The sequence below is a fragment of the Acanthaster planci genome, linkage group LG01, assembly GCF_054643075.1.
Source record: "Acanthaster planci isolate LZ-2023a linkage group LG01, COTS_SCS, whole genome shotgun sequence".
Lineage (NCBI taxonomy): Eukaryota > Metazoa > Echinodermata > Asteroidea > Valvatida > Acanthasteridae > Acanthaster > Acanthaster planci.
In genome coordinates, this window is record NC_141777.1 from 5,607,271 (window position 1) to 5,630,402 (window position 23,132).

The following is a 23,132-nucleotide window of genomic DNA, read 5'->3' on the forward strand; positions in this document are numbered from 1 at the left end:
TTTTCAGACTTCTGCAACTGCATGCATGGCCAGGCACATTACACTGTTCAGCCAAAGGCTTTGTAAAAGTCTTTTGTTGTGCTGCCAAATACATAGTGTGGTATTTCAAAGATTGAAAGCTTTATTGTCAGCCTTTCCTAGCGACAGTCGACAACAAGGGCGCCAAGTTTACTCTAGTAACGCAAGTCTTTACCGGTCGCCCTTGCTTCGTTTCCAAGTGAATCCCCCGCCATTGTTGACCTAGGCACGCAATGGTTATGTGCCACTTGGCCATTTTTTTCCAGTTTTCAGATATAATAGAGATCCTGCTAGGGAGGACAAAGTGCCCTACTCTCCACGATGTTAGTTATTTTAGTATACCACTGTTGCTTTGCTTTAGGCGTTGAACTCAACTTCTCTACCCCAATTCGCACATGCTGCTGCGCGCATGCCCCGTGCCCGAAGATTTGGCAATGAAGTGTCAAAAATCGGTAATAGAACTAGTGGAGTCTACTTCATGCAATGTAGTTGTACATGCAGTTTCGAGTCTATTCTCTGATTTCATTTCCAAAATAGCTGGTGCTAATGTCTACTGTCTGAGCTTTGGAAACAGCATTAAATCTCAAAACTGCTACAGTTCAGTTCACATCAGTGTAACCTTTATTCGTTTTATGTACGTTCATCCAACAGCGCCTTTAGCGCCAATTAAAGGATAAAATGACAATTAAAAAGACAATGAAGAAATGTTCAGTTTCAGAGGTGAGAGGAAAACCCCGGATAAATATTCCAGGGAAAGCCCACGTGATCAGGCAGGGACTGAAAACCCAATGCACATGCTGACCTAGGTGGGATTCGAATTCTGGTCGCAGAGGTAGAAGGTTAATGAAAAGCAACTACACTAACTTGCCTCCCTGGGATTAAAGTTTACTCCCCAGAATGACATTACATTTTGGTCATGAACAGGGACGATTGATATCGATTTGAATACAAAAATGCTCTGTCAAATGCACCTCTATGCTTAAATCAGCCTCACTTTGCTATTTTAAAAGAAATATTAAATTAAAACCAACCAATCGCTTACCTTCGATAATATTGACCGAACTTGGTAATAAAGTGCGCGATCACGTGGTATTTCATTGCCACGTTACCACAGTATATAAGAAAGTTTATTGAAAGCCAGCAGTCTCTAGCTATCTTTCAAGATTGCATTATTATGTGCGTGTCTAACTGTAGCTGGCAAGCAAGACAAGTACTCCTGCAGCTATGAGGCTGAACAGTTGAAGCGAACGGTTAACATTCTTCACACAAAGACTTCATGTCTTACTGAGGAGTCAACAGTCCTAATACCCCGTCTTGGGATGTCTGGGCTAGCAAATAGCCGGCCACGACGAGCTTGTATTTTGCTGCAACTTTGGCCAAGATCGACATCAGACAGATGTCAGAAAGGTGTCAAGTAATCCAGTTCTCATCCAGTAGCAGGTGGTCTCTCGTCGATCCCAAAACCAGTGAGAGTTCGGGAAAACGAGGCCAGGCTGCTCTGAGGTAAAGACATCCGCCAAAGAAATCACAGAAGAATAGTTTTCACTGATCAAATACATGTACAATTAACGATGTTGACCTGTTCTGGGATCTTCTAGGACCATCTCGTGACGCCACAAAGAGAACGAGCACTATGTACCTCTTCCATCCTTAGGAGCAAGGTGCGTCACGTGGGAGCTATCCGCCTAAAGCAGAAGCATCCCCCATCATGTAATGAGCCATGTTGGTATATATACAAAGTGTTAATTTTGTTGGTAGTGCGTGCCTTTCATAGTTGTTTGTGAGCCAGCCAATTGCAGTTCCCATCAAAAGAGACGCCGCCCTCTCTTGGTCCCGCTCAGGGCGCATACCAGAGGTGTCTTGAGAAGGCCAACACTAGCACTTGAACAACATTGAACAAACCCGGACCAGCTGAGAAATAACTAGGCTTAGTTCTGACAGGTATTTCTCTTCAGAGCAACCTTGAAGGGATTTCTAAAGAGACTTTACAGTATAAGCGGAAACATGACGGAATTTCTGTCTATCAATCATTTGAAAAATTCTTTTGAACAATCGCACGTATCAACGCTTCCACGTTGGCGTGACACATGCGCACTGGACGTAGGCCTGTATGGGCAATAACCAAGGCTTCACAAAATTTCATAAAGGACAGCAATCCTTCCCAGTGTCTGTAAGGACGCTTGAAAGGAGTAAACTCCGTCTCGTGACTCCTGCTATAGGCTTTATTTAAGAGAACTTGCGATGTCCTCAAGAAAATAGCGACTTGGTTGTCCCTTCTGGGCTACCACAGATAGAGTTGCGCACTCTTTTGCCTCTACTGTATGACGCTACGTACGCCGCGGTATTGACACACCTATTGTCGAGTTTCACGTGCCCGTGACCTGTAGTTTTGGGGTGTTGTTAGAGACTGTTCTACACGGTACAGTCTGTACAGTCGACTCGATTTTGGTGTCTTGTTATTCCTTGTTTTCATCTATCTTCGCAATTTTTGCTGATAAAATGTGGACAGAGAGGAGTATTTTCGCTTTGGTAGTATGGGTGCTGGTAGGAGAGACAATGTGCCTTCTGTTCTACTACGGTGAGTAAAAAGGAAACAGCTAACACTGCAGTTCTAAAAGTAAAGTAACAATAGCTTCACGTCCAGCATAAAATGTTCCTGCAAATGTAGAGTGAGACGTTCTAGTTTTAGATTTTTTAGTGGAGAAACAAATTCAAGATTTGAACCAGATTCACTCTTAACTCTTCCAGTCTGTGCGAATGCGTACGAATTTCGAATAATGTCTGCGGTTTGTCGAAATGGCGGTGCTATGGACTCGTCATCTATCAAATAACGGTTATTTTGATTGCTTTATGTGAAGTAATCTCACTTTGTGAAATGTAGTATTTTCCCAGGCCTGTCAGATTTTTTAATGTCCGATGACTACTGACAGTGAAACACATTTTGTCACCGACTTCACAAACTGACTCTTAGTTGCAAATGGCTGTCATTTCGTGAAATCTGCGCTTTCAACATTCTCGGTTTTACGGACTAGTACCGGGTAGTGAGCGGGCACATGAGACACTGAAGCGGACTAGACCGATTATCGTTCTCACATCACGAACTGACACCCAAGCTTGCTTCGGCGATTCAGCGTGGAGAAAAGGCTGGGAAAGGTTTGAAATGAAGTTAACCCATTCCTGTACTTGCTGCCTTACCCCCAAATTAATTAAATTCGTTTTAAATTAAGATTGGTATCAGTTCATGAAAACGAAAAGGCACGAAGTGCTCGCTTGAAGTGCTGCACTGTACCAGTGCCGGATGCCAAAGTTTGTGAAAACGAGAATAACTCGGTTCTCTAAAAGGCGCACAAGTGAGATTACCTTGCGCACGACTAAGAGTCACTTCTTGGTGTCAGTGACAATGTGGTGCATTCCATTATTATTGGATGTCATCTTGGTTTACTGTTATTAGTTTGTCGTCGTCGTCGTCGTCGTTGTTGTTGTTGTTGTTGTTGTTGTTGTTGTTGTTGTTGTTGTTGTTGTTGTTGTTGTTGTTGTTAAATTTTGTTCACTCCCTTCCTTGGATCCGCGACCGGGGCACAAGCGCTTAGCAATGGCAACCTTGCGTCGTACGTTGTAAATTTGATAGAAAGGTTTTTGCAGAATTAATTCAAGGAAAAACTGAAGTTGGAACAATCAGAGAATCTGTCGATCACCAAAATGCCGGGATATCATTTATTTGAATGAAAAAAATAAGAAAAGTCCTATAACTAGTTACGTTCACTTGATACACAATACAGTTGTAAAAACAAACGATGTCAAAATAGCGCAATACCTTCTGTGATAAAAATTTTAAATGCCACTTAATTTTTCTTAATATCAGTGTTTGTGTTTTACGATTTAAGGTTTAATTTTTGGTTATTATTTTGTAATATTTGAATGGTTTTTAAATTGTAAAAACATGTTCAATTCAGCCTAATCATGCCATTCATGTTTAATAAACCATAATGAATGAATGAATGTTTCGGTCGGTTTAACAAAAAACATGTTGTTGTTGTTGTTGTTGTTGTTGTTGTTGTTGTTGTTGTTGTTGTTGTTGTTGTTGTTGTTGTTGTTGTTGTTGTTGTTGTTGTTGTTGTTGTTGTTGTTGTTGTTGTTGTTGTTGTTGTTGTTGTTGTTGTTGTTGTTGTTGTTAAATTTTGTTCACTCCCTTCCTTGGATCCGCGACCGGGGCACAAGCGTTTAGCAATGGCAACCTTGCGTCGTACGTTGTAAATTTGATAGAAAGGTTTTTGCAGAATAAATTCAAGGAAAAACTGAAGTTGGAACAATCAGAGAATCTGTCGATCACCAAAATGCCGGGATATCATTTATTTGAATGAAAAAAATAAGAAAAGTCCTATAACTAGTTACGTTCACTTGATCTGCCAAATGAAGTGGACCTAGTTCATAACATCATAAATATATACGAGATTACCCCGACGAACCACAACACTTTTAAATTTAACGAGGATGATGAAGCATTGGCATAAGGATGATCCTTACGACGCTAGAACTTGATATTTAGAAGACTAGGAGCTTGTAGTGTTTTTTGCCATGGGGAGAAGGTGAGAGTCGGTGATGATTTATGGCAACATTCGTCAACATTAGGTCAAAATCGGTTCAACGGGAAAAATGGACGGTGGCCGGCCCGACAGTAACACGTATAGAATTACGGGGGAACCATATGTAATGTAAAATGCACAATAATACGTTTAAATGATCTCTTGGCCAACTTTATCCAGATACAAGGTTTGATTTACAATACTGAAACCTCATAATGAACCGTAGTTTCTCAGTTCAACATACAAAGGGTTCCTTCGTAAAATATGGTACACATTTTACCACGTAAACGTGTTTCAACCAAACTGTGAAAGTGCACAACTTTTCCAACTCTACTGTACAAAATCCTGTTGTCATACACGACATAAAAGATATTGTCAAATGCACTCACAAGGCCGTTTGTCTCGTTCTGGCATTCTCTAAAGATTGCAGATAAAAGGTGTTAAGTTGAAACCTGTCTCGCGTGACAGGGGATCATATTCGCATACGATAGCCGGTAATATTTTTATCAAATGGCATGGAATAACCACAGTGTTTGTTGTTTTTGTCAAACTTTCAAGTAATTCGTGAAACTTTGAAGGTTACCTGCAGTGTATGCTGTGTTTGGGTGTGGTCGGTTAGAGTGTCATGTGTCCACGGCCATAGCTTCAACGACCGTTTAGCACGGACTCCATACAAAAAGATCTGGACCCTTCACGGCAAACAGAGGTCACTGAAGCCACCAGCGGCCATCTTACGGTGCCATACGAAGCTGGCTTGCTATTCAGTTCGTGGCGTCAACTGTTACAACGGCAAGCAGGCAAAACTTCGCCTTTGTATTCGGCACGATAAGATGGGTGCCGAAGGCTTCATTCGGTGCTTCTGTTCAAGGCTTCTACGTCTGTGCCTAGGTGTTCTCACACATACATGCGCACTTTGGTCGGGTAGGAAGTGACCTTGTTACCACACAACGCCTTTTGCCAGACATCTGGAAATAGGAAACACAAAAGATCACGCATTGCAACGTACGCTTTGTACCAAACAACCAATATCTTATGATCTGAGGAATACTGAGAAATATGCACAATACAGTTGTAAAAACAAACGATGTCAAAATAGCGCAATACCTTCTGTGATAAAAATTTTAAATGCCACTTAATTTTTCTTAATATCAGTGTTTGTGTTTTACGATTCAAGGTTTAATTTTTGGTTATTATTTTGTAATATTTGAATGGTTTTTAAATTGTAAAAACATGTTCAATTCAGCCTAATCATGCCATTCATGTTTAATAAACCATAATGAATGAATGAATGTTTCGGTCGGTTTAAAAAAAACATGGTTAATTAATTATCAAAAAGATCAGGAATAGACATTTTGGCAATTTCCCCATACGTTTTTAAAACCACAATAGGACAATTATTTAAGCTTCTACAATAACAGCCATGAAAATCCGCAAGTGTGTCTGTCATGGTTTCTGTTTCTTTCATTTTCTCCAAGTATAATTTAGGTTTTCCTAAACATAAGCATCGTTTTCCGGGAATAGGAAAACTACCTAAAAATTGAGATACCTTTTGCGCTCTTTGGGCAGTTTTTGAAGGAACATTTCTTTGAATTTCAACAAACGGCCCATGGCTTCGATGCACAGTTCTGACGACTATACATATCTATTCTTGATACAAAATATTAGAAATCCAGTACCTCTTTGACTGTTCGATGGCTAAATTATGGTTCTCCAGTGGTTGATGGTTCAGTATATCGAATATCGATACCTGTGATTCAGAATCTATTGGCCTCTTTGCTGTATTTTCAGTGCAAGTAGACCATGTTGGGGAGGTGCATTTGATGTACTTTTATATTGGAAAAACTTCTCCATGGTGATCAAAATGTTAAAATAATGATCAACAAGAGATTCAAACCAAAAACCTTTTCTTAGCTTTGAGTAGAACATTTAAGAAATCATTCATATACATGTGCTTGATGTCCATCCCCCTGTCCTGCATTGAAGCTAGATTCACAGTAAAACCAAACCAGACCAGACTCGACCAAATCAAACCAGACCAAACCAAACCAGACAAAACCAAACCAAACCAAAAATCACACCTGTGAAACTTATACAACAGTAAAAATGCAGAGCGTGTCGGTAAACATTTCTTCCTTTTCCAGTCATACAAGTAGATACATATTTGGACGATCATTTCTGCTGAGCAGGTACAAGGCACATGAACATTAACAGACGTGTTATGGACCCTTTCCTGTAATGTATAATAAATACAGTGTTTACAGAAGATGCGAAACCACTATTGTGAATTGACGAATGTGTAAAAGTTTGAAGAATGCGTTTAACCAAATTAAGACATAAACATCTCAAGAAAATCGCATTTTGGTGTTTCGTTTTGTCCTACAGTTGCGTGTTTATATGGAAGCATTTAAGGCAATTGTATAACCCCTGTAGCATTAAGTAACTATTAAAATGGGCCATGATTGAAAAAATACAAAATTTTAATTTCTGTACAGCCACACTCGAAAAAGCTTGTGTAATTCTTTCATAGATTCCTCAGGGAGTAACCCGAGTTGTACCTTTAGGTGCTTTTATTTAAAAAAAAAAAGAAGTAAAAATAAGTGGCTATCGGTCACTGAAATCAAGATATTCAGTTTTCAAGAAGTTTGATATTCCAAAAAAATTCCAAACTAAAAATGCATGACTCTTTAAATGCCCCAAAATATCTGTGTTTAATACCGAAATCCGTACTACGACACTCTTCACAAAGACCTGACGTCAAATACAACCATGAGCAACCAATACAACCATAAACAAACCCCACCCCGACCGTCTCCAGCAAAGCATTCTCAAAGAAAAACACTTCCAGGTAACCTTTGTACATGAAAAGGAAGTCGTTTATGGCAAAGTATGCATGGTTAGTTATTTTTTCTATGCGAAACTGCCCTGTTCATTCTATGTGAAAAAGTGGGCGTTGCACGCAATGGTTATTGTATTGACCTATATTCGTCAGTATGTACATTTCGCAAGCGCTGTTTTGTCAAACGCTGAACAATGGCTGTGAGTACAAAACCACAAGAATAATTCACAGTGAAAAAAAATCTCATGCCAAAACTAAAACACTAAATAATGAATACTTATACAAAGCACAAACAGAAAATACCTTTCGTGTCAACATCGATGAAGCACATATACAGAAGCCCATATAAATTTAAATGAAAAGATCGTTTGGGGAGGGGGTAAGTAAAACGGAAAAGGGTTAGTCATTGGGAAAGCCACCAGCGCGTTTCTGGTAAGCAAAATTACTTCTAGCAAAGTAATGTGTCTCAATGTAAACGCCCCCCCCATGCAAACGTTCTGTTGCTGCTCCTCCAATAAATCTGCAGAGGATTTGATCCAGTCACTTGAAAAGATGACGTTACAATAAGAAGCAGTATATTCCGTGCTTAGACGGTGCCATACTGATTAGTTGTAGTAATACTTTTGTTTACGTAAAATACTGTATTTTTAACCACAGGCTAAATTGCAACAATGCCAATGCCAACCACAAAGTTTTATTCGAATCGTTTTAATTTACATTTAAATCTAATGATTCCTGTGAGAAGTCTTGTAAGACTTGTAAGACTTCTCACTGTTTATAGGGATGAGTTTTTAATATAAATATACATTTACGTATGTTACGGATAGAATCCTCGGAATGTAAGGCCCTTTCGGTATTGTAATGCGCCAGACTCTTACCCACATACTTACTTTTGTATTTTGCTTTCATTTTTAACTGCTTCATTGATTTCTGGTATGTTGAAGCAATGTTATATAAGGGCGTTGCTCGTATTGGCCCGGGTTCTCGACTGGCTTGGGTAGGGTTGGTATGCTGAGTCTCCGCCGTCGGTCTGCGAAGTCGTACTTGAGGAGTTGACTGCCAGTGAGTGGGCTGACGGCTGGTTGATTGTCTGTGCTACCGCTACCTTGAGAGATGTTACTTTTTCCAGGTTTTGATACATCTTGGCGGGTGACTCCGCACTCCCCTTCCCTTTTTCCCCTGTCAGTCGGGCACCCAGGCATTTTATTTTCACACCGGTATGTGAACTTTATTCTATTTTGCATGCAACTTAAGTTTGGCTTATTTATCTTTCGTTTTGCCCGCTTCTGCTTTGAGCATGTACATTACTTTGGGCTTGTCAATAGTTGCATGCTTTTCCCGTTTTTGCTTTACAATTGATGTATGATTGTATTGTTGGCTGTTCTGAATTATTGCTTTTTTTTTCATTAATTTCTGCTTGTGCTGTAATTTTTACGTTGGAGTTTTAATTAACAAGGTGTTGGGGTTTGATGTTTCTTTTTTTTAAATAAATATAATTATTTGCATGCTACATCTGTGTTCCATTTTGTCGTCTTGTTGACAGTCAAACAAATTTTCATGACGTTTTATTTCAATCTTCTGTCGTGTGCTGGCCTGTGGCTGCCGCGCACGTAACAACGTAGAAAATGGAAGGGTCATAGAACGCTATTCATTTTCTTTATTTGTTTCTTATATATTTAGTAATTTTATACACAACTGACTGGTGTAACAAAATGTACTTTCCTACGGGAAAATGGTTCTTGAGAGGAAACAAATCTTGTGTCTCGTGAAATGTCGGACTTTCCTTTAAAAATAATTAATGAGCTGCGATTACAGCCCTTATTCAAGTCGTGTGAGTAAAATGTCGTACACAGTTTTGCTTATTCATTACCTGAGGGTGTTGGACCTGTGAAGAAGCCGGCGAAGCTTGGCCCTTGAATTGCATGGTGCACAATCTGACCTTGTATATAGGGCAGAGCGACACTGCATGTCCAGAGGATCGTCGGCACCCTCCCTTAACTTTTACTTGTCTGTCATTTAATTTTTTTTCCAACTCTCACGTAATTACTCTCTCAAAGAGCCTCGTCCTGCTGTTGCTGCTGCTGTAACATTTCCAACAAACGACAAGAAGAACATCATTATCATCATTATCATGTTCAAATAAGTGCCTGTTTTCGTTCCATCAGTCCCACACTGCTTATATCCATCAATTTCTTCTATCCATCACAGGATTCTTTTTGTTCATTATAATTTATTCTTTGAAATAACCCATAACAATACACTTACTTGAAATCTGTTGTATATCATTCAACTTCATTTCTAGAACCTTTTCAAATGCCTTTCAAGAACCTTTTCAAATGCCTTTCAAGAACCTTTTCAAATGCCTTTAATGTATGTGATGGTGGTTGGCAGAGTAAAAAGCTACCAGTAATGGCATGTTTACAGTAAATATTATGTACAGCATTATTCCAATCTTCTCCAGTCTCATCACTTGATCCAAACTGCCCTTTTTCTTTCGTGTTTATTTCTTACTCATTCTTATTCCTATTTAATACTTTAGTAAACATTTGCATCTTCTTTTGGCCTCATAATCGCAGCAAGTTCTACTTTAAAGAGTTATCATTCCACAAGTTTGTTATAACATGGGTATGAGGATTTTGAGAATTTTGCTTTCACTGCATGGAGCAACCGATAAAAAACACTGTACGTGTAGTTAATACACGGAAATTTCCAACTGACTATGATCCCTTGACCGTTTTTATCTGTGTCAAATCGACCGTAAATATACATGTACCACAATAACTTCTGTACCAAAGTGCCAGGTTGGTATTTCAAAGCCTGGCAAGGTCATTCGAGAACAAAGCACGTTCGCAAGTATATACCACCACCATTGCGGGTATAACCATGATTTTGAAAAGTATGGGCAAACTATAAGCAAAACGATAGGTGGCAGCCTGCTCAATGTGCATTGCGCGCAACGCACTACAGTCGTTTGTAACGCAGACGGTCCGCGAGACGTGAAGACGAAGATACGAACGGAAGAGACTGTGCACGACGTCATTCCACCCAAAAATTGAAACAAAATGGCGTCTGAAACTCCGTGATTTTGTTGCGGAAAATACCCTTTTAGATTGACTTTGCCGCCTCATGATGCCAAACCACTACTCCTGTTAATTCACCCGGTCAACTATTTAGTTGATATGGAATTCCATGTCTGCCGTCGCCCGTCGTGAGTCGCCCGTCAAATGGGTTGCATAGGACCTGCAAAAGCTGGGGTTTAACAAATGACAATGTGATGATTCCATTCACTTCTAAAGATCTTTTCCGAGTAAGGCAAGTACAAATCCCACCTGCAAAGCATATACTAGTCACATAATTAATTCCAATAATGCTAGACTACCCCTGCCCCTTGACAAGAAAATATCGCCTCTCTGAGAATTCAACCAAGTGTTTTTTTGGGAAAAACATTTTCAGCAAAAATGTTCAGGCCAACTTATGCACAGTCTAATTCTGATTTGCATACTGTGAAAATGTGCCGACTTGTTTTCATCAAATGCTAGAAAGAAATCTGCCAACAGAGACAGATACTCCATTTTGTCCTCTCAATTTCACCTTGAAATCCAGAAATACTAGACGTGCTGTGGATAACAAACTGTTTATTAAATGTATTGTTAGGGGGCAATTACCTCTTGGTTTAAGTTTCAGAAAATATGACGTGTTGGTTTTTGTGGGTGTGTATGCCATGGTGGATAGACCAATGAGAACAGGTTGTCCAGCACATCAGCATTATTTATGGGGCTAACAAGTAACGTTACTGTTTAAAAGACTTCTGTGAGCCTACTTGCAACTCAAGTCATGTCTAATTTGGAGTATACAGCAGATTTCAGTATAGTATAGGTATACCCGCCCTCAAAAAAATGTTGAACCAGTTCGTCTCTTATGAAAAATATAAGGAATATCAAACATTGTAAATAATTTATTATTTACATTCAGTTCTGTGGGATATCGTGCAGGGACAGACGGAAATATTACGTAGGCTGTAGGCCTAACGTCAGGCCGTTAACGAGTAAAGTTACGTCTAGAGTAACTAAGTTATCGAGAAAAACAATCTACCCTAACAAAAGTCTATTTTGTTAATTTAGTTATGTAACAAAAAATGGTATTAGTTCATATATGCGTCACTTTACCGATGTCAGTCTTTAAAAATGAAAGGATATTATTTCTTCATTCAAGTGGAATTCGGCGCAACTGCAAAAACGAATACATCTTCTAGTTCTATTGTTAAAATGAGAGTCGGGAATGGTGGATCGAGCGAACAATTACATGTGAAATGATCAAGGGTCAAAGTTAAAAATACTACTGCGCAAGCGTGACAAAAAATAAAATGCGCCAAGCGTTGCGTATCCTTCAAAATTGCTCCCGGGACGATTTTGACGGCCGAACCCAATGCGCACCTGTGTTATGTTCATGGAGTCGTTTTTTGTGTCCGTGAAAGTGAAACGCATGAACGCATCGCGTATACGCAACGCAGCCCAAAAACGTACATATGGAAAGGCACCTTAACCCTGTTATTAGTGTAATTTTAATCCACATCTTCTCAACCGTTCGTCGTATTAATTTCGTTCTTTCAGCATGTGAAAGACTAGTTCTTAACTTATATTGTTAAAATCTGCTTAAAACCGTCTCTTTATTTGATGGCACACATATAAATGGCACATGTACACCATGCTGCCTTCCTTTTGGTAGTGCAACAATGTTAATTTATTTTATTAGATGAAATTTATTGCAATCCTTGAAATAGATGTTCTAACATGTTAAAAAACAAGATATTTTCAGGGATATCTGTAAGATTTGATTTATTCACATATGCTTTAGAAGGGACTTTACCAACAAGGAATTTCCCATGGCAGGTATAACATGTCCAAAAACATGACCTGCTTGATTCTGCAATACACCTGGATTCACAGTGGTCATTATAGAAATTTATACGTTGATCTTTGTATTTATACAAATTATTTAAGCCTCACAATTTCCTTTTGGATTAGCATGTTCAGGTCCTGTATGGATATGCTCTCTTCATATGTCTTCAAAACATAACGAAATTGACGGTCTTTTCTCTTTGTTAATCAATTTCACGTCTGAATTTCATCTCTGCCATCTTTTTATGTTTTTCACTATTTCTTTATATTTTCCCCCATAGTTTATTAAATTCACCCTGTAAGAACTAACAGATCGATATTTCTATTTGATACTGGTGATAAGCTTAGTTTATATGAGTTATTACCATAGTATGACAATCTGTTAATTTGCTTTTGCCTAAGAGAAATATCTTGATACTTTGTTTTAGACCTATTTCATATTTGACAAGCTTCTCTCTATATGCAGTATTATCAAAGTACTTTGTTTTCTCATATTGATTAGCCTCTTTCTGTATTCAGCATTATCACAATACTTTATTATCCCCAAATTGATTAGCCTCTTTCTGTATTCAGCATCATCACAATACTTTGTATTCCCTATTGATTTTCTTTCTTCTGTATTCAGCATCATTACAATACTTCGTATTCTCTTATTGATTAGCCTCTTCCTGTATTCAGTATCATCACAACTGTTGTTTCCCCTTCATTTATTAGTTTATTCTCCCAATACTTTATTTTACTCTACTGATTTGGTTCTGTTTGTGTTCAGCATTACACTAAATCTTTTTTCGCCCTACCGATTAGCCCTGTCTCTATGTTCAATATTTAAAAGACACTTTCTTTTCTCACTGTTTATTCTCTTGACTGTGTATTCAGGATTTCCAAAGTACTTTTTATGCCTTAATACATTTTTTCCATGTGTTTCATTGTCCAAGTTTCTTTAGGGCCTTGGTTTTCATTTTCATTTCATTTTCATACTTTTTTAAATTCATTTTTCTTGTCTGTATTTTTGATAGTACTTCTGATTATCCTCTTTCTTTGCTTTTTTCATCTTTTTTTACTCCTTGAAGTTTTCATCCAAATTCTTCACATTCCTTGGTCTACATGCTCTTTGATCATAAGAGGTATTTGTTACATCCCTCCATATTTGCTTTGTTAGCCTGTTGTGCTTAGTGCTTACCTGTCGCCGTCTCTCTTTTTTCTTTCTTTGTTGTAATTTCCTATATGGCCGCTTTTGCCTTTTACTCGGCAAATTGTTCTCTATAATTCACCACCTTTTATTCATTTATCTTCTTTGTTAGTTGCCCTTTTCTGCTTTCTGTTATCAGACTGAATTGTGGATCCATTAATTGACAACCCAGTTTCATAACGAATTCTGTGCCTACAGTGCAAGTGAAAGACCTCTAATGTTGTAATTTCAAGTGCAACCGCACTTGTAAAAAAATACCATTATTTTATCTCCATCTTCAAATATACTTACGAACAAGTCTGTAACATATGTGCCACTGACATGATGTAGCCCATTCTCCACAGTCAGATTTCCTTGATGATATACTTTCCACATCAACAAGCCTTTTTTGCAGAACAAACATTAAACTTGTCTGCATTTCTTAATTAGTAATTAATTGTGTGTGACTTGTTCTGTGTTTTCTACACAGTGCATGTTTGCAATTACAAGTCGGGAGAACAAATTTGAAACTTTGTATCGGATCAGTAATTTCCATAATATCACGTTACTCCCAACATCACCTTCATTACTGGAAATCATATCATTGAAACTTCCTCATAATTTCTCAGATTACTACGTGGACTCAGCAAGCTGCCACAAGACATATATCTACGCTAAAATCAGTAGGCCTACTTCTTTCAGCTCTTAACTAATTTCACTTTTTCCCAACGAAATCATTGTCTTCTGTAAACGTACTCGTAAGTATCGCATCTTTCTTCATCATCTAAATACATTTAGAAATATCCGTAAATTCAAACTACTCATTATCTGATGGCACATAGATTTGGCCAAATCAGTACAATACCTGTGTACATCTTGTCAAGTAGCAGCACGTTTCGAAAGACTTCTGCTTTCACTGATGTGGCACCCCTGCTGGTTTCTAGAGTGAGAATTATATATATAGAACAAGTCATCTTAACCAATTACAACAAATGCATTTCCATGGAAACGCGAGATACTGGCACAATGTTGTTGAAGAGTATCTTCTAATGCATGATATCAGTTGCATCATACCAAATTCTGGAAAATCGTACGCTGAGCTCCAAAAGTACCACATACAGGGTCATGAAATGTCATATGTGAAATAGCGATTGAGCAATTAAATCCAGTTCATTTGGCAATTTACTGATCAACAAGTATTAATTATTTAATGTAGATCTCCTATATAAATGCCTGTATAACTCATTTCTAGTAATAAGTTTAGTATTCATATCACCACAAACCGCTCCTTCAAATCGTTTGACTTGACCCGTAAAACACAAACTATTTGATTATCCATAATGTCCTCCGCACTGTATCCAAATTTATGACAGGGTAGTGAAAGCCGATGCCGGTTTTGTCCGTTAGTTTTATGTTACCTGTAATTTTTCTATTGTGTTATAAATGGACTGACTAACATCTTGGCTCAGACTTTTAAAGCCGTGGTTCAACTTTTTAACCAGTTGCTAAACCAGTTGCAAACAGTGCGATTATTGTTACGATAAAAAAAACTCACATCTATTTATACCAATTATTCTCAAGCTTGATTTTTCCCTGATGCAGTAAAGAAGTCAAACAAAATCACACTGATATAAGGCACAAATAAACAATTATGATTTAATGAGAATGTTACACTTAGCACGTAAAAAAAGGATAACAATGGAACTATTTTACATCTTGTGTGCTGCAATACCATTACACCATCCGTTACAAGTAGAGAGACCGTGTGCCAATACATAACACTATATATATATAAGAACAGTTGCACTCGAGTCTGCCAGACGACTCTGAAAGTTGAACGACAACATTTAGAAGCTAAACAATGAAGTATAAAAAGTGTGCTCAACGTTTGAAGGTTTAAATACGACGTTATAAGTCGTCACGTCTGAAATGTTGACGAACGACCTTTGAGAAGCTGAAATGCAACATTTGCCTGTCCAACAGTATGCCATACTCATGAACCATTGTCAGATGTTTTGCCCACCTATTTCAACAGCAATTTATCTGTTTTATTATTTTTTTCAGGTTATAGTAAGACGGCATTGCCAAACGGAAAGGGCGATAACTACCATTCCTCGCGTGTTATCAATGAGGAATATAACTCAAAAGCGACAGAGGAAGAACTAATAGAGGAAATCAAACAAATCCCCCAAGCTGAAAACTTTGTCGATAACAGGTCAGACATCCGCAATGGAACTCTACCCACTATCTTTGCGGTCACTCCGACCTACGCGAGGCCGGTGCAGAAAGCCGACTTGACCAGGGTGGGCCAAACCTTCCTCCACATCCGGAACTTTCATTGGATTGTCGTGGAGGACTCCAGCAACAAGAGTAGTGTAGTCGCGACGCTCTTGCAAAGGAGTGGCATCAACTTCACCCATCTGAATCGCAAATCTTTGCCAAAAGCCCGAACCAAGGGCGCGCCACAGAGAAACGCTGGCATTGAGTGGCTGTTGGAAAACGTTAACGTGAATGAAACTCCTGGAGTTGTTTACTTTGCCGATGACGATAACACATACGATCTGCAAATTTTTGACGAGGTATGGTACACTAATAAGTCAGAATTTGAGCTAACTATGACTCAGGGTATCAAATTGAGGACATCGACCAAATCTTCTGATACTGTCGTTTAGGAAATCTGTAGAACCAAACAAGCAGCTGTGCCAATAGGTGACTACATTATCGTGTTTACTGCTAATAGATTTAATCCACGTATCTGAGAAAAAAATTGAATTTCGAGGGACTTTCATCTTAAAACCTTTTAAAAATCAATGGATTTATTGCTTTGGTATGTGCACATTTCTTCCCACTCTCTCCCCCTTTGCACAAGGTTTATTTCGAAACTCCCTCAACAGGTAACGTCTTGCAAGTCACCGTTTAATTATCTTTTTCAAATCGCAGATGAGATACACTCGGAAAGTTTCTGTGTGGCCCGTTGGCCTCGTAGGGGGTCAGATGTATGAGCGATGTCTTGTGGGCAAAGACGGAACTGTCACTGACTGGAAAGTGGGTTGGAATCGAAAGAGACCGTTTCCTATTGACATGGCTGGCTTTGCTATCAATCTCCGCTTGCTGAAGTCGAAGCCCAAGACCAGGTTTCCCCTCAAGCCGAAGAAATACGTCGACCTAGAATCATCCCTATTAGTGCAGTTAGTCACCCAGAAGGATTTGGAACCCAAAGCCAGCAATTGTACAGAAGTAAGGCCAATAAGCTTGCGGGTTTTAGTGATCGATTTGGGTTTCTTGGGTTAATTGGCTAGCCTGATTTTTTTTCAATAAGATACTCCCAGATATCGGTATATCACGTGGTAAGCTTGGCAAGCACGTTTTTATCGGTGGCGTAGCAATACACAACGTTGCAGTTCTCCATAACAGTTTATTCTGTTACTGCTGAGCGAGTCCTTTTGACAGTTCAAAGAGAGCGAAGAAAGGAAAAGGTCCCCTTTTCAAATACAAACTCAACAATCGCACAATCAGGAGAGCAGACAGATGCTGCATGAGGAGGGATGGGGAAGCAATACTGTGTAGGAAAAAGGACAACGCATGCTGGTAAGACAACTGTATAAGAGAGTTGCGGCACGTATGCCGAGGAAAAAAAACCTTTCGAAAGATTTGCAATAGCTAAATATGTGGCAAATAGTAGGGAGCATTGGAGCACGATGGCTGCAGAGTCGGATTACCTTGAATAATTCAATCCATCCTAATGCTCATGAGCACGGGACACACTCGAAATTCATGATGTCATGAGAATATAAGGGCTGGAATTAACCGAGCGAAGTTGGGCTGGGTTGGGATGAGTTTTCCAAAGTTTGTTTGTTCGAGACATACATTTTCCAATTTGTTCAAATGAGATCTATAATTAAAAGCATTTTTTTCTATTTCTGGAAACAACTCGTGTTTACGAGATATACTTTTTGATAATTTTTGTTTTTTATGAGATATAGTGTTTCCAAGTTACTTTTCAGGAGATACACCTGGATTTATTTCTCACAAAATAACTTAAGAAAATAGACCTTTTCACTTTTCGCTAATAAATTCATAATTATGCACGCATGCGCACAAATGGCCTTGACATGCGCACAGGATCAATCACGAATTTAAAGTCGAAAAATCTGCTAAGATTAGAAACTCGTAGCAAAAACGATGTAATAGGATTTTCTGAGGAAAAAATGAACAAAGCCAAGAAACCTGAGAGAGAATGATCATAATCGCACAACTGTACATTTTCAATTGTCCTTACCTGCGTGCGTAATTGTGAAGTTTTTAGTGAAAGGTTTTTTTTATATACTTGATAAAAAACGAACTTCGAAAAAATATATTTCACTTTTTGGAAATATATACTTGACGGCACTCAAGTGCTTTTGTACGTCTGGACTCACAATGCATGGGTCATGGAAGCCACCAGTGGCATCTTATTGTACCCATTACGAAGGTAATCCAAAGGCTTGCTTGCTTACTGTTAACCGAGTCGATCGGGGCAATAGAAGTTAATTAATTTGAATAAAATCTGATACAATGAGTTATCTGATGGCACATAGACAAAATTTGAATTCCCCAAACTAAGACACTGTTGCTACACCTCGTGATTCGGGGCAAGCTATTGCATAGCGACCATCATTTCTGGGATGTACAGGTTCCTTTGTGCCCTTCTTATCCATTGAAAAACGGTGTATTGGTTCAAGGCGTGTCTAATGTAACCAAGCAAAAAACTTGCCCCGAATCACGATGTAGGCCTATGGCAACAGTGTCTTTAGTATGAAGAATTCAAAATTATGTTCATGTGAATAAAACAAAACTCAGTGTACCAGATTTATTCAAATCAGTTTCACATAACTCGCAAAGGGCTTATTGACGCACGACCCAGAGATCACTTTTGGTTTGCGTCTTGGTAAGGTGGCTGCTGGTGGCATAGCCAATCCAGACTTTTCATATGGCGTTTGTACCAGCGTTAGCTTGCGTGAGAATGGTGCACGGTACCCCGAATGGCACACCTCGTTTTAAGCTCATGCATGCAGAAGGATTTCTTTTGACCTCATTCACTTGTGACGAAAATAAATGTGGAAGTTTTATTTTGTACTCAAAAATCCACTCTGACAAGAAAGTAATAGCTACAATGACTTTAGATGTTTTCTGGAGAAATAAGTGGAAAATTCCATAGAGTCCACACACATTTACACCCCTGTACATTTTCAATACACAACTCACGCTATCGGTCACAGTGGCCATTCATGCGCATGTGTGCATAATTATGAATTTGTTTCATTTTAGTTTATTTCGTAGGTCCATTGCATGGAATTTTACTAGTATATTCCACTTTATGTGTGTGTTTTCTTTTTGTCTGCAGATCTTAGTGTGGCACACAAGGACGGAAAAACCGAAATTGGTATACAAGATCAAGGATAACGTAAAGATAGTTGTCTGAATCAATGTTTTCATGAGAATGGAAGGAAAATGCTGAACGGAGTCAGAATTGGGGAGCAGTCAATATTGCAATACGTACAGTCGTGTCCAAAGATTTACATGAATTCTAGTAGAATACAGTTGTACCTCATCTCTCCATAATCATCGCCCTTTCCATAATTTTACATTTCCCTTATTTCTATTAAACGTTTCTGCAACCAATTCACTTTGGATGACGTTTCTAGACAATTTCACTCATGATGTAATAAAAATATTGGGTTGAAAATTTACATAGGCCTACACTGAGATAACCTGCTACTCGATTGTCCTTCGAGAGGTCTAAATGTTCTGAAATGGTCTTGTACCACTCATCTCTCTTGATTATTACTGTTAGTAATAGGCAAGGAGTACCTACATAATTATTGCTGTATAATGTAATGAGTTTGGTTTCCTGTTCAGGCTAGTCTTTGCCTTGAACCAGTGACGGGGATCGTAAACGAATACATTTACTCTTAAAACCTAGCGAAGAGCTTTATCCAGCTGCAGAGGTCAGAGACTTCTCAAGAAGTTATATCTAGAACGATTGTGTCGAAATGCATTTGAAACCTAACGACAACCACGACCCGTTCGAAAGGCTGACAACCACTGATGAAAGGGCATTGGTCTCAAAGGTGTGGTTCAATCTTAGGACTGTCAAAAAAACACCTGTGCCAAGAATTGCAGGTCTAGGGGATGAAGGCTCTGTCCACCGTTCAGAGGGTCCTGCAACGAAACGGAGAGGCTACAAAAGAGACACCACGAAGGAAGCTTCTCCTTCAAGAATGACACTGTAAAGGCCAGCAGAAAATGTGCAAGAAAGCACACAAAGTACAGGAAATGTACAATGGTACTATTATATGACGTGTAAAGAGAGTTATATATTCATTGTGCATTTAGTCTTAGTGTTTATTGTTTTTGATAGCTGTGTGCAAAGTCCAACTCACGAATTAGAAGTATATTGGCGGCCAGCCGATGATTTTTTTTTTCAGTATTACTGAGTTGACGTTGATACCGGCATAGAAAGAGCAGACAGGCCCACGGCTTAGGGGGATGTGAAGGGGTAGCCCCCCGAGCAGCTAGTCCTCATCGGTAAAAACAAGAAGCATCAACGTATGATCTCTCCTTGTGGTGTGCCCTCTAGCTGGTACTGTGCCCCTCCCCCTTTAACGCCAAAAGCGTTAAGTGGAGTAGACCCCATAATGGCGCACAGCATCTGCACTGAGCTGGTTAGGTGCTTGAATGTTCGCACACAGGATGGTGGGCCTGTTTCTGCAACATGGAAGTAGAGTTTCAAGTATAGTGAGAAAGGTACATTTTGGTACAATCAGCAATTTAGATGGGATGACTCATACTATGGGGAGTATGCGGACATTATACATGTATGCATGTGAACAAGTAAGGCTACAGAAATCTTGCAGCATGAATGCCAGCGAGTATGTTGCCAGTTGGTCCCCGACCCGGTGACTCTTGATAAAAATTTGAGTTCAGGCATCGTCCACGGTCAAAAAATGAGGCAAAATACCGAAGGTCACCAGGGAGTAGTCACTGCGAATGTCATATACAAAATGACGACCGTGGTCTTGGCTGAAAGCCAGTTCATTTTATTTTTGGAATATACTTTACATAATACACAACGGCACGAAATATCAAGACAAAGGTTATTTGTTTACATGATGACATACATGATGACATACAAAAACTACAGAACAATACTTAACCAGTCCCCACTGGACTTCCCAAAAGAAACATTTTAGATGGAGGCATGTCGGTTATGTGTTTGTTTTAACCCTCTTGCAGCACGGTGTTAATCTTTGAAAAATGACATTGCTCAAAAGGAATTAAGATCTATTGCCGTTGATACATCCATTATAACTTTTTAAAGCGTGTTTTACTCACATGTATAAACATCCGCTGATCAGTAGCATACACGACCAAAACTATCCAAATCTGTACGAGTTCGGAATATTTTGGACATCATTTTTCGGAAAACAGGGGAATTTCCCCAATTATTGTCGGGGTGCATGGTGATACCCAAAGACAAAATAGACCAACATCGCCTATGGAAATCAACGTCTGGTACCCCAATAATGAAGGCAATTTGGCATCCTTATTATCCCTTCCAATCAAGGCAGAACACCAAGATGTTGGGCGTAGACTGCAATCATACAAAATGTAGTGCCTTTCAGTTTATGTATTGAACATTGTTCAGTGCACTCTAAAACTCCCGGGTCAGATTGACCCAGAATTGGGTTCCATTCGGCAAGACCCTTTTCCGGGTCAAATTATGACCCAGAAGGGGTTCATTTTTTGACTCGGTAATTGTCACACCGAATGGGACCCAACTCTGGGTCATTCTGACCCGGGAGATTTTAGAGCGTGGGTTAACATTTAATGCGCGATATCAGTTCCATTTAAAATTTAGATATTACAGATTATCAAAAATTTCAGACTTGGTTATCTTTTCTCATTCACGTTAAAATTTGAAGAAATGTCTGGAAAAAATTTATTTTGCGAATATAATACTAAAAGTGAGTGTCCAAAAACGATTATAACAACAAACAGAAATGAATTGTCACCAGTTGAATTTGTTTTTAATAATTTCTCAATTTTATGTACATATTTGCGTGTCCCTTGGTAGCTACGTGTAGATACAGACCTAAGCACATAGTTTGATAACCATTTGGGGGTATTTTCAGAGAAGAACGACTACAAAGATTGATTCGTGGCTAACCCTTGAAAAAAAAAGATTTTTTTTCATACTCTTGAATTACCAGTGAAATAAACGAGGCCATTCTGTTCCTGAAGGTCACCAAACGGCGCTAGTTCTGTCCAATTCACGGACGTCCGTGGCAGATTTTGCAAATTTTATTTTTTTTGGTCGAAACCCGTCAGTAGCGACTACGGAAGCGTATTTCGGACATAACTAAAAAAGAAAGTTTGACCCACCATTTTGCTCGACCGAATTGATGGCGAAATTGTGAAATGCAAAGATAAAATCCGCCCGGGCGAATTAGTAATCCACCTGGGCAAAATGGTAACGCCACGTTTTTCAGTCTTGTCCTAAACACGCTTCCGTAGTATCGGACCGAAACCTATCAAAAAGATTGGATGCTTTCTTATTTGAAATGAGCGAACCTGAACCTGTTTTATGTTTTTATGTTGGGAAAATGGATTCCAATCTTGAGAACATTACGTCTGTAAAATTTCGTTCCACTCTTTGAAAACATGTAAGCCTTATGAAACTTTGTTCTAATCCTGAAATATGTTACTATGCCAGGTCTGTAAACTTTCATTCGAACCGAAAGAGATGTTGGGTCCATAAGATTTCCATATTTTGGGGGAATGCATTTGAAATATCAAATACGCTCTGTTTTAAATAACATTATATTTTAAAAAGGTCCATGTTTAAAAAAAATGCAATTTTGAATCTAATTCTGCTTCATATGGCAGTCTCTTTGTTTTTATGTCTGTGGTGTAGACACTTTGACGACTTCATGAAGTAGTGCTGAACCGGGTTCAGATTATACACTCTAAAAATCACCTGGGTCAGACTGACCCGGAATCTGGGTCCCATGGAGCCTGACCCATTTAAGGGTCAAATTGTGACCCCACCCCCTTGGGTAATATTTTTCTGGGTCAAATATGACCCAAAAGGGGGGGTCATAATTTGACCCGGAAAAGGGCCAGGCTCCATGGGACACAGATTCCGGGTCAGTCTGACCCAGGTGTTTACTAGAGTATGGGTTGTTATAGCCTAGCCTAAAGTTGGGAGCTGTATAGTACGGTAATTTGTTGTGGATTGCTTGCCGTCTGTGATAGGTAGGGGGTAATGGCTGGGTTGAGATCCGATGTCAATGAACAGCCTGGCTTGCCTTGAGATTCACCTGCGGCACTTTAGTTCCTGTGAGGGCTGTTATTCCTTGGTTTAATAGATGACACTTCAAACAGATTATGCAAGGGACAAGTTTAAATCAAAGTTCGTCCAGGGGTTAGGATTACCCCTAGAGGAATTGCGTTGCTTCGTATTACAAAATTTTATTCATTAATTTATTATTTTTATATTAAAGTAATGTACATCTTGTGTTTGTGATATATTTCGTTGATGTACTCCAATAAACCTATTACAACGATTGATTGTCCTTGGCAACTCA

At 39.0% G+C, this 23,132-nt stretch overlaps 1 protein-coding gene across 2 annotated transcripts; it reads left to right on the forward strand.

The window, feature by feature from the left end:
• Nucleotides 1-2,123: 2,123 nt before the first annotated feature.
• On the forward strand, nucleotides 2,124-23,132 carry LOC110981938 (galactosylgalactosylxylosylprotein 3-beta-glucuronosyltransferase 1-like). 2 transcript variants are annotated; one of them, XR_015426216.1, is made up of 5 exons: nucleotides 2,124-2,596; nucleotides 15,568-16,082; nucleotides 16,444-16,740; nucleotides 18,887-22,495; nucleotides 22,707-23,132. XR_015426216.1 is itself a non-coding variant. In XM_022239986.2 (4 exons), exons 1-4 carry the CDS (start codon nucleotides 2,518-2,520, stop codon nucleotides 18,962-18,964), a joined length of 969 nt encoding a protein of 322 aa, XP_022095678.2. In that variant the 5' UTR covers nucleotides 2,124-2,517; the 3' UTR covers nucleotides 18,965-23,132. The 2 variants fall into 2 exon arrangements, 1 of the variants encoding a protein (XP_022095678.2); XM_022239986.2 differs by having other exon boundaries at nucleotides 18,887-23,132.

Excerpts from the sequence above, each read along its gene's own strand:
- LOC110981938 (XM_022239986.2), top strand. The coding sequence starts at position 2,518 with ATGTGGACAGAGAGGAGTATTTTCGCTTTGGTAGTATGGGTGCTGGTA. Across the intron at positions 2,597-15,567 it reads GTGCCTTCTGTTCTACTACG|GTTATAGTAAGACGGCATTG; the intron begins GTGAGTAAAAAG and ends TATTTTTTTCAG. Across the intron at positions 16,741-18,886 it reads AAGCCAGCAATTGTACAGAA|ATCTTAGTGTGGCACACAAG; the intron begins GTAAGGCCAATA and ends TTTTGTCTGCAG.